Source organism: Dermacentor albipictus, chromosome 3 (assembly GCF_038994185.2).
Source record: "Dermacentor albipictus isolate Rhodes 1998 colony chromosome 3, USDA_Dalb.pri_finalv2, whole genome shotgun sequence".
In the NCBI taxonomy this organism is placed as follows: Eukaryota; Metazoa; Arthropoda; class Arachnida; order Ixodida; family Ixodidae; genus Dermacentor; species Dermacentor albipictus.
The window spans coordinates 155,536,613-155,548,934 of NC_091823.1; the positions used below are offsets into that span (position 1 = coordinate 155,536,613).

A 12,322-nucleotide genomic window follows, 5' to 3' on the forward strand; every position below is an offset into this window, starting at 1 on the left:
GCTACTCCTACGTTCCCTGACGCGGCAGACTTTCAGCGAGAACAACGGGATGATGTTACCATTGATCCGCTTTTTGTCGCTGTCCGTACTTCTGAAGGCAGCGGTCGCTTTACTGTCCGTGATAAATTGCTGTACAAAACTAATTACACCGGGCGTGGAGCGCGTTTTCTGCTTGTTGTCTCTGCTCCGACGTTCTACGCGCCATGCATGACGATGTGACATCCGGCCATTTCGGCTTTGTACGAACGCTGCACCGCACGCAGGAGCGCTTTTACTGGCCCAATATGTACGAAACAACCAAGCGCTATGTCGCTAGTTGTGAAACGTGCCAACGTCACAAGCGACCGACCACCCCAGCCCCGGGTCCCCTTCGGCCATTGACACCGCCCAGTACGCCGTTCGAGCAAGCAGGCATTGACCTTTTGGGTCCATTCCCGTTATCTAACAGCAAGAACCACTGGGTAATTATCTGCGTAGACCATCTTACACGGTACCCAGAAACTGCAGCCATACCGTCATCCACCGGTGCTTGCGTGGCGGTCTTCCTGCTCCGTGCCGTGGTCCTTCGTCATGGCCCACCAGGTGTCATCATCAGCGACCGTGGTCGCCAGTTCACGGCTGATGCCATTGAACAGTTACTTCGTTTGTGCACTTCACAGTTCCGTCATCCCACGCCGTATCATCCGCAGACCAATGGCCTCGTTGAACGAACAAACAGAACGCTGACTAACATGCTTGCCATGTGCGTCTCCTCCAATCATAAGAACTGGGACGACGTGCTGCCCTTCATCACTTGTGCATACAACACGGTGAAGCACAAAACCACGAACTATAGCCCATTTTATCTCCTGTATTCAAGGTTACCGCGAAGCCCTCTGGACACTTTCTTACCCCTCGTTCTGCACAGTGATGATTCTGTATCGAAGACTTTGTGTCTCGCCGAAGAAGCGCGTCCGTTAGCTCGTCTTCGTACTCTGTCCTCACAAAATCGTTCGAAAGAGCGATACGACGACCGTCACGTACAAGTATCGCTGCGAAAAGGTGACTTAGCCCTTCTTTGGACACCGCAACGCAAGCATGGATTGTGCCAAAAGTTCTTGTCACAATATTCAGGCCCATTTGTAGTTGTGGATCGCCTGAGCGAACTCACTTACGTCATAGCTCGCCTACTGTGCAATGGTCGGTGATCAAGCAGAACTCAGCTCACTCATATTGCTCGCCTGAAGCCTTTCCACCCTGCTTGTCCATCCTGACTTGCCCCACGGGCTTCGTCTGCTTGCGGGGAAATGTAACAGATACGAAAGGCACGGAAAAGAAGAGAAGAAAGAGAAGACGAAGAGAACGAGGAGTTTGAGAGGCTGCGATGACGCTACGACCATCGTTCACCTCTAAAAAATTAAACCATTTCTTCGCAACTCACCGTAACAATATTTATGAGCGATTTACTTGACTGCATCTCTTCGCAAATAAGACTTTGCACTGACGATTGTGTAATTTACCGCAAACTTCATTCTCACCATCACCGCTTAGCCTTACAATCTTACTTCGATTCAGTAAGGGCGTGGTGCTCTGCCTGGTTCATGCAACATGACCTTTCGAAAACAGAATTTATGCCTCTTAATAACAGTGAGTCTCGAACCGAAGCGGCGCATACCTGAAATAATACTACAGCCGCATTGGTAACTACACATAAGTACCTCGGTGTTCAGGTTCATTCAGAGCTAACATGGAACCACCATCTTGACCTATTTCTTGCATGCGCTAATCGGACATTAGGGGGTATTCTGTAGGAGCCCACTTGTGTCCTCCTCGCTCGTACAGCTGCATCCCATCAGCAGCAGCCGGAAAAGACATTCCGCTAGCTGGACTCATAAGAAATAACCCCCCGCCCCTCTAGATCTCCTAAAACATAATTTGAAGCATGCTCCATGTGACCTGTGATTACGGGCGTTCTGTACACTAATTGAACCTAAAATTGATTATGCTTCGGCTATTTTGAGGCCCTCATCAAGCATATATAATAAATAAAATTGCATCATTGCAAAAATTTGCGCTTTGTTTCATTTACTCTGATTACTCGCGTCATAACTGCATCACAGCATTTAAGAAACACGCAGAGCTGCAAGAACAATGTCACCACCGAGAAGCAGCGCGTTTGTCACTTTTTCAAAAGCTGTATGATCACTCAACACTTCACAATCACATTTTTCGTTTGCCTTCGATATTTGACCGACGCGCCCATCCGTTTAACGTTCAGCACTTCTCATGTCGTACATTTAACTACGCATATTCTTTCATACCAGGCGCGTAACTGACTGGAATGCTCTGCCTCCGCGTGTTGCTACTGCCATTGATCCCGACAAGTTTTGCAATCTGCCGTCTCCCTTCCTGCTGCTTAACATGATGCGTATATTATTATCTCATGTTTGTACTGGTTGATTACTTTGTATTTCTAATAATGTAGACAGTGTTGTTTCATTCATTTATCCTGTTGTTTGGAAGATGTATAATTTGTACATTTATTGACTATTGCCGTGTTCATGTTATTGCTTCTTTTGTTTCTTGTTGTGCTTCTCGGAATTAACAGTATTCGGTACATATATCCTAATGTCACAAGATTTGCGCTAAATTTTTTTCAGTGAATTTGTGCCGTATTCTATTCTTTATCTATTGCCCGTAGCCCCCCTCCCCATATAATACCCTCAGCCGTGAGGGCATTTAGGGGTATTTTGTATAAATAAACATAAATATAAAATAGGCGAACAGAATAAGATACATAATGCGTGTCTAATGTCATCACACTGAACTGACAACTACGGAAAAAAGCATAGTCGCATCCTTAAATCTTATTTTCAGAAAATTTGTTTTGAATGTCAAGGTCCCCTTGAACTGTCTTCATTTTTTCCTTAATTACGAGAACACGGATGCGCTCACTTGTTGTACTTCGCATTTTTCGAGCTGACTCGGCCACTGTTCAAAGTCAGTTCGCATATATGAACACAGCGAGAACAATGCTTGCACGTTGACATGTTCAATTCTTAAGTTGCGATCTTTATGAGTTCGAATAAATGGGGACTGTATTCACAAAAACTCGAAAGAACGAATTTCAGCAATCGTAATCTGAACATTTCATTAGCGAAGATGGATGATCAATTCCAAAGCGCGCATACGAACAAAAAAAATAATTGTGGGGTCGCAACATTCATATGGGAACCGATTACCAGGAAAGCTGTTTAGGCTTCATACATGGTTACATACATGGGCTGCACACGTTATGAATTAAATCAAAAAAATTTTATAAGGAACTCCAACATACCGACACAAGTGCCGCCGCGGTCACCCCACCTCCCATGCATCTGCAAAGACTGCTGCTGTAGCTGCGCCGGCAACTGTGACGCACGTGACGTTATCACCATAAAAGCGCAGGTCACGTGCACAGGCGCCGTCGCCACACTCTTTCCCCATCTCCCCAAACCTGTCTCCATTACTGGAGCGCGGTTGCCAGACACTTTCCCCATCTCCCCCTACCCGTCTCCCTTGCTGCAGCTTGGTCACCACACTATTTCCGCCTTTGCCCTACTCGTCTCGATTGCTCCTGTGCCGTCGCCACACTTTTCCTCTCTTCCCCAAAAATTGTCGGTGGCGCGCGCACTCCTGTCCATCGCGCAGTGTCCCCAATGCGGACGCGATGCGCGTAGGAGGAGGAGGAGGACGAGGAGGAAACAGGAATAGACGAAAGACAGGAATGTTAGCCAGTCCTCAGACAGCCTGGCCGTACTGGGGTAGGGGGGCACCGGGAAAGAAAGATAGTAGGGAAGAGATGATACAAAAAAACTAAATAGAAGAGCAAAGAAAAGGAATAAAGAGAGATAGGAAAGGATGGCACGACATTCTTTAAATGTGTTCTCTATGGCACGACATTCTTTAAATGTGTTCTCTATGACCAATAAGACCAGTTCTCCCCAAAAAGCGCAACAACACTTTCAAAGCCTTCTGCGCGGAGAACGGTCTCAGCCAGTGTCCGTGGGCCCTTCCCTCCGACAAAAGGTGTTTTTCAAGACAATCTAACACTCTTGGAAGTCCTTTCGTGGGCGCACTGAAGCGGGGATCCTCGAACAGAAAGTGGGCGATTTTTTCCTCGCAGCTACAGTTATCGTGTATAGTGCTGTTGGCCATTCGGATACGAAATCAGTAAGCCGCCCAGGATACCTCCTATGGCAAAGCATGCCGGGGACACATTTGCACCGACGATTGTGAAACTCCATAATACGAAATTTGAGCGCCACTGTACACATGCGTTAATTTCGTGATATGTTGGCTGGCGCAGACAATCTGCCTCGTGCGGCAGACTGCATACGGTGCTAAGTGTGGCGCGACGACCTCGCTAATTGAGAGATCGCGAAAGGAAGTGCGTGGGTGACGCGTGGGCGTGATTCACAGCAGCCACCACAGACAACCTGTGCTCATGCAGCGCTTTGCTTTCATACAGATAACGCACGCTACTCAGGGGCCATCTCGTAGCTGTCGTCCCAAAAAAGCCCCAACATGCGCCATACAACGCTTTTCTTCTCACGCTTTCGTCATACCCTCCTCTTCCGCTTTCCTCCTCGCGTTCTCTTCGTTCTCGCCACTTTTTTCATCCACCGCAGCGCTCCGCGTTTGCTCGCATTTTTCGCTGTGGTCGTTCGCTCCGTTACTAGGGAGGACGCCGAAGCCGACGCTCGCCGCAGGAACGGGCGACTAAAGGCTGCGCTTTAATATCGCTAATTTGACTCCTTTCGTAACACGCACACAATTGTGAAGTGTGTACATGTAACGGTAGTGGAATATTCACATTAATGTTTACTTCATGTTTCTCGTGAACCTGTTGTAATTTATTATTTCTACATTTCATATCTAAAAGAAAAACAAATTTTCCTTGCCCTTTCTTTGGTATCGTGGTTATAAATGGCAAAACATAGAGCCCTTTCAGGCCCGTTGACGTTCTCGCTTAGTGTAGCGATGTTATCTTCAACGCTGTCAAATCTTGCTACATTGTCGAATTCACCCCTTTGACGCCTGTCTGGTTTTCTGAAAATCCCTGCTTGTCAGAATTCGACAGCGTCTTAAATTAAGAAAGAACGCTGTTCTCACTGTTATGCGAGTCACATTATCCTGCGTGAAGTTTCGGTTATATCATGGGTACGCTGGATCGAGCCAACTGTGGTCGTGGTTTAGCAGTTCTAGCTCGGTGTGTAATCTAGGTGCACCTCAGGCCCGCCGTGCAGTGTACGGCAAGAATTCGCCCCCCCCCCCCCCCCCCCCGCTGAGCCATAAAGGCAAGCAATGCTCGTGCCGGCAACAAAGAAGCATAACAGCGTCTTCACTCCGCTGTCAGGCCATTCAGCGCAGCACGAAGGCCTGTTCATTTGGATGTTTTGTATTTGACCCATGTTGACCAGGCGTCTAGAAAACGCGCTTCTACATATGCTAAATCAACATCGTTCTCTGCAATGCCTTGTCTCTGAAATGTGAATGGCTATTCAGCAAAAAAACTGCATGCTTAGAAGTATGTCGAAGAACCTGATGAAAGGTAATCGGGCGCGCTCCCCTGCGGCGACCTTTATGACTTGTGCGCTTGGGAGACATAAAGTCCCACAATTTGGTTTTGTTGTTTGATCACAGATACACTGTTTGCGATGGAGTGAGGAGCTCTGGGATGTCACCATGGTAAGGTTCTAATGGTGGGCTGTCCCTTCTCTGTGTTTCCCAGTGCTTATTATGCGGGCAGGTAAATTTTGCTACCTTGAAATAACGATCATTTAAATGCCAAAAACTGATCAGCTCTCATGCTTTTCCGAGTGGCTAAATATATATATTTAGCGGTGGCCCATGATGTTCCGTGCCGCTGGCTAATTACGTTCACATTCATACTCCAACACCTTCACACGCAGCGGAATTTCCAGACTTAGAGAATTTCGCCGGGTTGGGCGGGTGTTCCAATTTTTTAATAAAGAATATAATATGGTTCTAGTCGATAAGGTCTTCGGACGAATAGTCAATATCTATAACAGCGAATATTTTTCATTAGTTTTCGACTGTTACAAATCGCTGAGTGGGCGCATCTTAAAACAAAATTGGACCGAAATACCGATAAATGTACTCCTCCTCGCTCTGATACCTGCTATAAAACATGAGGCATTACGTAGAAAAACACACTAATTAGCACAGGAAGCCAGTTTTATCTGGATAAACAGGTATCAAGCACAATCAATAATGAGTGAACACTAAATGAATATACTATTCATCTGTTCCTAGTTCTCCATTTCTTATTTTAATAAACAACGTTTCATAACGTACAATGCATTTGCAGAAACTGTTAACGTTGGGAATATACTTGAATCTAAAGTCTGCTTCAAAGTAAAAGTAAAAAAAAATTGATGCTGATTATTCGAAAACTGTTATAGATGTATTCGATATTTCATTGCATTTGATTTCCTCCAAGCCCTATTCAATACTCATTCGACTGTATCTGGAAATTACTCTTCGCACACCCCCTAGCTTTTTTTTATTAGGTCTTAACGCGCAGCGTCACCATATATACAAACGGGGAAAATTCTGAAACTGCATCAATAATCTTTGTTTCGTTTTATAATTTCCCCGCATTCTTAGCAGTGGGCTAATTCAGACCCTAAACCGTAAACTTCAAACAACTATACGCTTATACCCAAGCTACAAGGGCAGCTTTACTATGGTTAAACATAACTGCGGTTAACTCGTTCAGCCGTGGTTAGTGGCAACCGTAGTCCACCAGAGGTTACACGAGCTATCCTGTTCACGGTTAACCACATGATGACATGTCACGTGATCGCTTGCATGCAGGTTTCACTTTGGATAATTGTCCAGAAAAATCCCATTAAAATTGCTTTTTGAGCAAACAAATTGCTATATTAAGAGTACCACTGTGTTACAGAGATTTCCGCGTTTCATTTCCTCATCTAACCTAATTTTAAAATAATCTGCAATCGGTTGTCCCAATCGGCGGTAAAGTTGTTTTTACGGCCGCCAAAATCCGTTGGCCTCAAGCTGTTGTCTCTTTCAAGTTCGTACATCGTGTCTATACTGAGTTCCATGCGTAGCAGTCAACGCTATGCAGGCTAGAGAGGCTTCTTGCCGTGGCTTCGTTTGCACTTGAATATAGTTCACTGGGTTCGGAACGCAATTGTGTGCAACTTTTTTTTAGCAAGTTTTAATTAAACCTTAGAAACAACCACACTGCGGTATACGGCTACCGATTCGATGTGTTAGAACATGTTTATTTTTGTTGTTCTTTTCGGATTTTTTTATTCGACACCCCTCGCGTGGAGCCTCACCTGTCTGCACTCGCGAGCGAACGCTGTTGGCACGCAGCCACGCTTGGACGGAACGCGCGGAAAGATAAATTTTCTTGGCCGAACTTCCTGCGTAGCTTCCACAGCGTGGACCACTGTGTATGAAAATGAGTAGACATTCACGTTTCGCTATGTGTTCTTTCTGTGGCGAAATGGCGTGTCTGATTGTCGTCGTTACAATTTTTTTCTTCTATTTGTTGCGTCGTCATTGCGCTGTGTGTCTGGTTCCTGGTGAACTGTCGTCGGTTTCCCCACGACGCTTCTTCGCCCGCCAGAGCAGCGTCTCCGTGACGATCGGCTTTTGTGGCCCGCAACGTTCAAGCTATCCAGGACATGGAACAACAGAGTGGGCTGAGAAACGGTGCCGCCAACTAATGCTCACAGCTTTGCTATTTAGCGCAGTCGAAAGGCCAATATGGATGTATCCGCGTGAAAATTCGTGGCACGAAGCAACCACGTGTGACGTGCTGTAGCAAAATGGAATGAAACCTCCAATGGTCGTGGCAGACCAAATGATACGCCTGTGGGGAAGATGTTTGTGAAGCACCGGCGCTTTGTTCGAAGTGCCTTGCGCCATTGGGCCCGTTTCCGAAACGTCGTGTATCCTAAGCCGATGTTGCCAAGCCCGTTTAGCGGTCAACTGCGGTTAGCGGCCAAACCGCCGTTTAAGCTGCCGTAAACCTGCGCTAACCACGTTTAGCGATAAACACAGTTACGATAACTTCCGTTAAGTTCGTCAAAGAAGATATCGCACGAAACGGCGGTCTATCGAATAATTAATGGGTAAAAGGTGTTCGCTCCCGCTGGCGCTTCAAATTTTCATGAAGGTACATCACGTGGCTGAGGAGATAGTATGCCACTGAATGACGCTTCCATACCACTTGGGTCTGCTAAATAGCGCTGATGCGATTAGTCGCCTTTGGAAGGAACAAGGTGTCAATGGTTTTGTCCGCTGAAGCCCGCTCGAAGCGACATTCATGTACGCTAAATGTATCTCAGAACTCCTGCGGTTCTTGCAGCGCTTACAGAAATGAGGACAAAGAGAAGATTTACTCTGGACATGCGCTGACTCAGATCCTGTTTATTTACTGAAAACACTCGCATATATAGGCATGCCACCTCATTAGCAGAAGAGCAGAAAGACATCACACGGAAAACATTGCACATGAATTCATCACAACATTATCGCCGTTATCACAATTTACACATGCCAGTGAGGTAACTAAACGCAACGTCACTCAGTGCGGTGGACAGTAGGCTAACACACCTACATATTTTCTTTATGATGTAGGAAGCACCGATTACTTCCTTTGCAAGCTGCTGTCTGTGAATGTTGTGACTACCTGCTGTCCAGTGAAAATGGTTGTGCACCTATGTCTGAGAAGCCAGTGGTCCTTTCACGGCAAGCGAAGTAATCGGGGCTTCTCATATCAGACGGAAAGGAGAGGGATGTGCTAGCCTGCCATCCATCCACCTTGGTGACACTGAGTTTAAGTAACGCGCTAGGGCGAGTATTATGGTAGCCTTGATAAGGCAGTTATGCATCCAAGTAGAATTCCTTGGGTTTCATGTCTTTAGGTTCTTCTGCTAATGTTATTGTATCCATATACACACGAATGTTTTCAATAGCAAAATATAGTTGCTGCTCAAGGCAGGTCGAGTGTGCTTCTTCCCTTAGTGGGCGATTTGTGAGCCTTGCAAGAACCTTATGTTCACTGCGCACCAACTTGCTCAGTTTACAATTTTGATGTATCCCAAACCTGCTCTTCCCTTTGAAAGCGAGTAGCTTTGCCTCGTATAGCCCTCCCTCTTTCGGCTGCTTTAGCGGTAATTCGGTGGCATGAAAGTGGTCGGACTTTGGGCAATGAAGTAGAGGGAACATACCCAGGGAAAGGTTGGAAGTGACGGATGGGAGGCGGTGCCATCGTGCTTGAGACCTCACATAACCAAATGGTGGGCAGTTGCTAGAAATAGGAGGGACCCCGCTATTACTCCGATTCGACGTGGTAAGGTGAGGGAAAAGGTGCCCGTTTTCGGGCAAAAGAATGGCCCGGAAGAGATCGAACAGAGAAGGAGGGAGGTTGTCGTTCATTCGCTCGCTTACTCGTTCGTCGCACGTGTCTCTAGCCACCCGGCGGTGCCCACTCAGTAGCAGACGATGCGGCGGACGAGAAGTCGTAGCAGATTGTGGTCTCTCGCGCAACTGAATTGAGATGGGTGCCATTGAACGGTTGAGGGTACTGTCGCTCGCTCGTTCGCCCGTAAGTCTGTCGGGCTATTCGCTTACAACGATAGTCATCGTTGGTGGTTTCTGCAAAATTTTCTTTGCACGCTAACCAACGCTGGTGGTGTTTCTTTGGTGCCATCTCTTGTACCCTTAAAGTGTAACAGCTGCAACACCAGTGGCACGCTCCACGTCACGGCAGCGTTCTGACTCCTTCGGCGCCATCTCACTGCTTGCAACACTTTTCCTTCGAGCGAAACTGAGTTTTTGTTTCGACTTGGTAATTTCCTTTTACCACGGAAGATTCGGAGCACTTGGTTTACACTAAGCATGGTCTTAAGCAGCGCTAACTTGACAAAACGCCAGAACGAAGAGGGGATAGACACGCCAATCAGGACATGTAAAAGAGCCCGGTGACAGACGTGTCATGTGTCTCCCTTCTTCCTTCTTGTGTTACGTCAAGTTTAGCGCGACTTAAGACCCCCCCATGCTTGGTAATATTTCTCAACTCATTTTCGACTGCTTGTTTCCGGAGGGCAGAGAAGTACGTATCCTTCGCGCTTTTATATTTTAAGACCCGTGCAATACATATAAGCGCCTACCAGGAATTAAGCCGCGATTTTGCCGTAGGAAACAACTAATGTGTGCCAGTATATTTTTATTATCGTATTAAATCGTGCCGGCCTGAAACACATCTGTATGTCAGTGGGCTCGGACGTCGAATAAAGCTGAGGCTCGAATTTGTTTACTACTTCTTGTGAATATTTTGTTCACTTTGCCCTCCGTAATCATCCTACACCATGCCGGGCCAATGCAATAATCACTGAGAGCGACTAATTAGAGGGATGGATAACAAGAAATAAAAAGAAAGGATTGAAAATAATTCTGACGGGATGCTCCAAAAGGACTTCTTCTTGGGCAAGTTGGTGCTTAGATTTCCTAGGTATACTTTGTGGCGCAAAATACATTTCTGGAAAAGGGACAGAAGAAAGGGAGACAGTGAAGCGCCAAACAACCACCTGTTTAACTACCAACTCCCTTTCTTCTGTCCCTTTTCCAGAAATGTATTTTGCGCCACAAAGTATACCTAGGAAATCTGACGGGATGCTTCTGCTGGAAATGATAACAATACGAATAAAGCTTTGCTCACCCGCTGATACTTTGCATGAATTGTGTATAGGTAGCAAAATTGGGCGCAAGTTTGTATGGCCTGAAAGCGTAGAAGGTGAACGGCGTTTTTATGCCAACTTCAATTTTCAAATTCTCGTGCAGCGTCTGAAATAATGAGAGGAAAACATAAACAAGCATATTAGAAGCTGTTCCAATGCGCTCGGAGCTGGTCACTTAAGACCACGCTTGGTAATATTTCTCCACTATCTAATGACATGGCTGTCAAACTTTCCGAAACAAAATCAACAAGGACACACGATGGAAACCACAGGCGGCGCCGTATGCCATCGCCAAAAGCCTTGAGCCATAGTGTCCCGACTGCGGATGGCTGCTGCGGCGATGCCAGCCATTCGCACCGAGAATAACGCCAGTGAGGTTTTTCGGCAACCCACTAAAAGTCATGGTCCGAAATGCAGCTGATAAAACCGCACACACCCTGTTATTGCCCACAGAACACTCAGCTCGCACACGAACTCTAAAAGAAGAAGCAATACCCTCGTTTCTCAATGCTGGTTCATGTTGTTGTCATCTTGAGTACTCCCGCGATGCTTTTAGCATAGACGTCCTTTGCAACCGGTCGTGAGTTTAAACTTTCATCGCAGTGGTCGGCCGCTTGCCCTTGAAAGGAATAGAGAAAACTCCTGTGTGAGGCTCCGGTGTGCTCCAATTTATTTTGCAGCATTAGCATGTGCATGTGCCGACGACGCCGATGTGCCAACCAATGGAGCGCGAGCTGCGCGAGCACGCTAGCCGCGCGCGCATTGAGCAGGGAGGATAAAGTTAGGCTGTGAATAAGATCCGCGATTATACGAATGATCTGCAGGTAAAATAGCGGAAAACATCATTTTCCTAAAATACGGTGAGAGCTTGTGTTAAAATAAGGACAGTGCTGCCCGTCTTAAGTTTTGCGGACATTTCACGCGTGATAATATAGAGCTACTTTTCTATTCTTCACAAAACAGAAAGAATTCCGCATTTCCTTGTTTGTTGAATTCCGCGCTGTTGCCGCACTGTGTGACTGTGTGAAGAACTGTCACTGTGTGAAGAACTAGATGTCGGCCGCTGCGGAGCTCCGTTGTGTCTAGTTCGTACATCACACCTGCACCAAAAACGTGATGGGGATAATAGTAGGCAAAAAAAAGTCAAATTGTTTAGGTAACATATCCAGAAACAAGCGGAGATGGCGGAACAACACCCAAACGAGCGCTGCTTCGACCCTCGATTTCAGCCCCGCGCCCCACGCTTGCGCGTTCTCCAAAGTTAGGGAATGGCTAGTAATATATATATATATATATATATATATATATATATATATATATATATATATATATATATATATATATATATATATATAATATATGAAAATAAATGCATGTTCTATGACGTTACGTAGAAGCGCAATAGGTAAACTATTCAGGCGACGTGTGCTTACGAGGGCTAACAGACACTGGCCACCATGATTGAAGCCAGCGAACATCAAGATCTCAGATCAGCCAGAGGCCCCTCATGAGTACGTCCCACTAAATGCAAGTGTCCACGTCATCTGCTTTGAATAGCA

At 46.2% G+C, this 12,322-nt stretch overlaps 1 protein-coding gene across 2 annotated transcripts in view; it reads right to left on the reverse strand.

Annotated features, from left to right (window-relative positions):
* The window catches only part of LOC135920595 (mucin-3B-like), a 213,580-nt gene that overhangs the window by 52,431 nt on the left and 148,827 nt on the right, over positions 1-12,322 (reverse strand). For both annotated transcript variants that reach the window (XM_070536202.1, XM_070536201.1), the window contains exon 5: positions 10,745-10,869. In XM_070536202.1, coding sequence (XP_070392303.1) covers positions 10,745-10,869 — 125 coding nt within the window. The remainder of the gene's footprint in view (positions 1-10,744; positions 10,870-12,322) is intronic.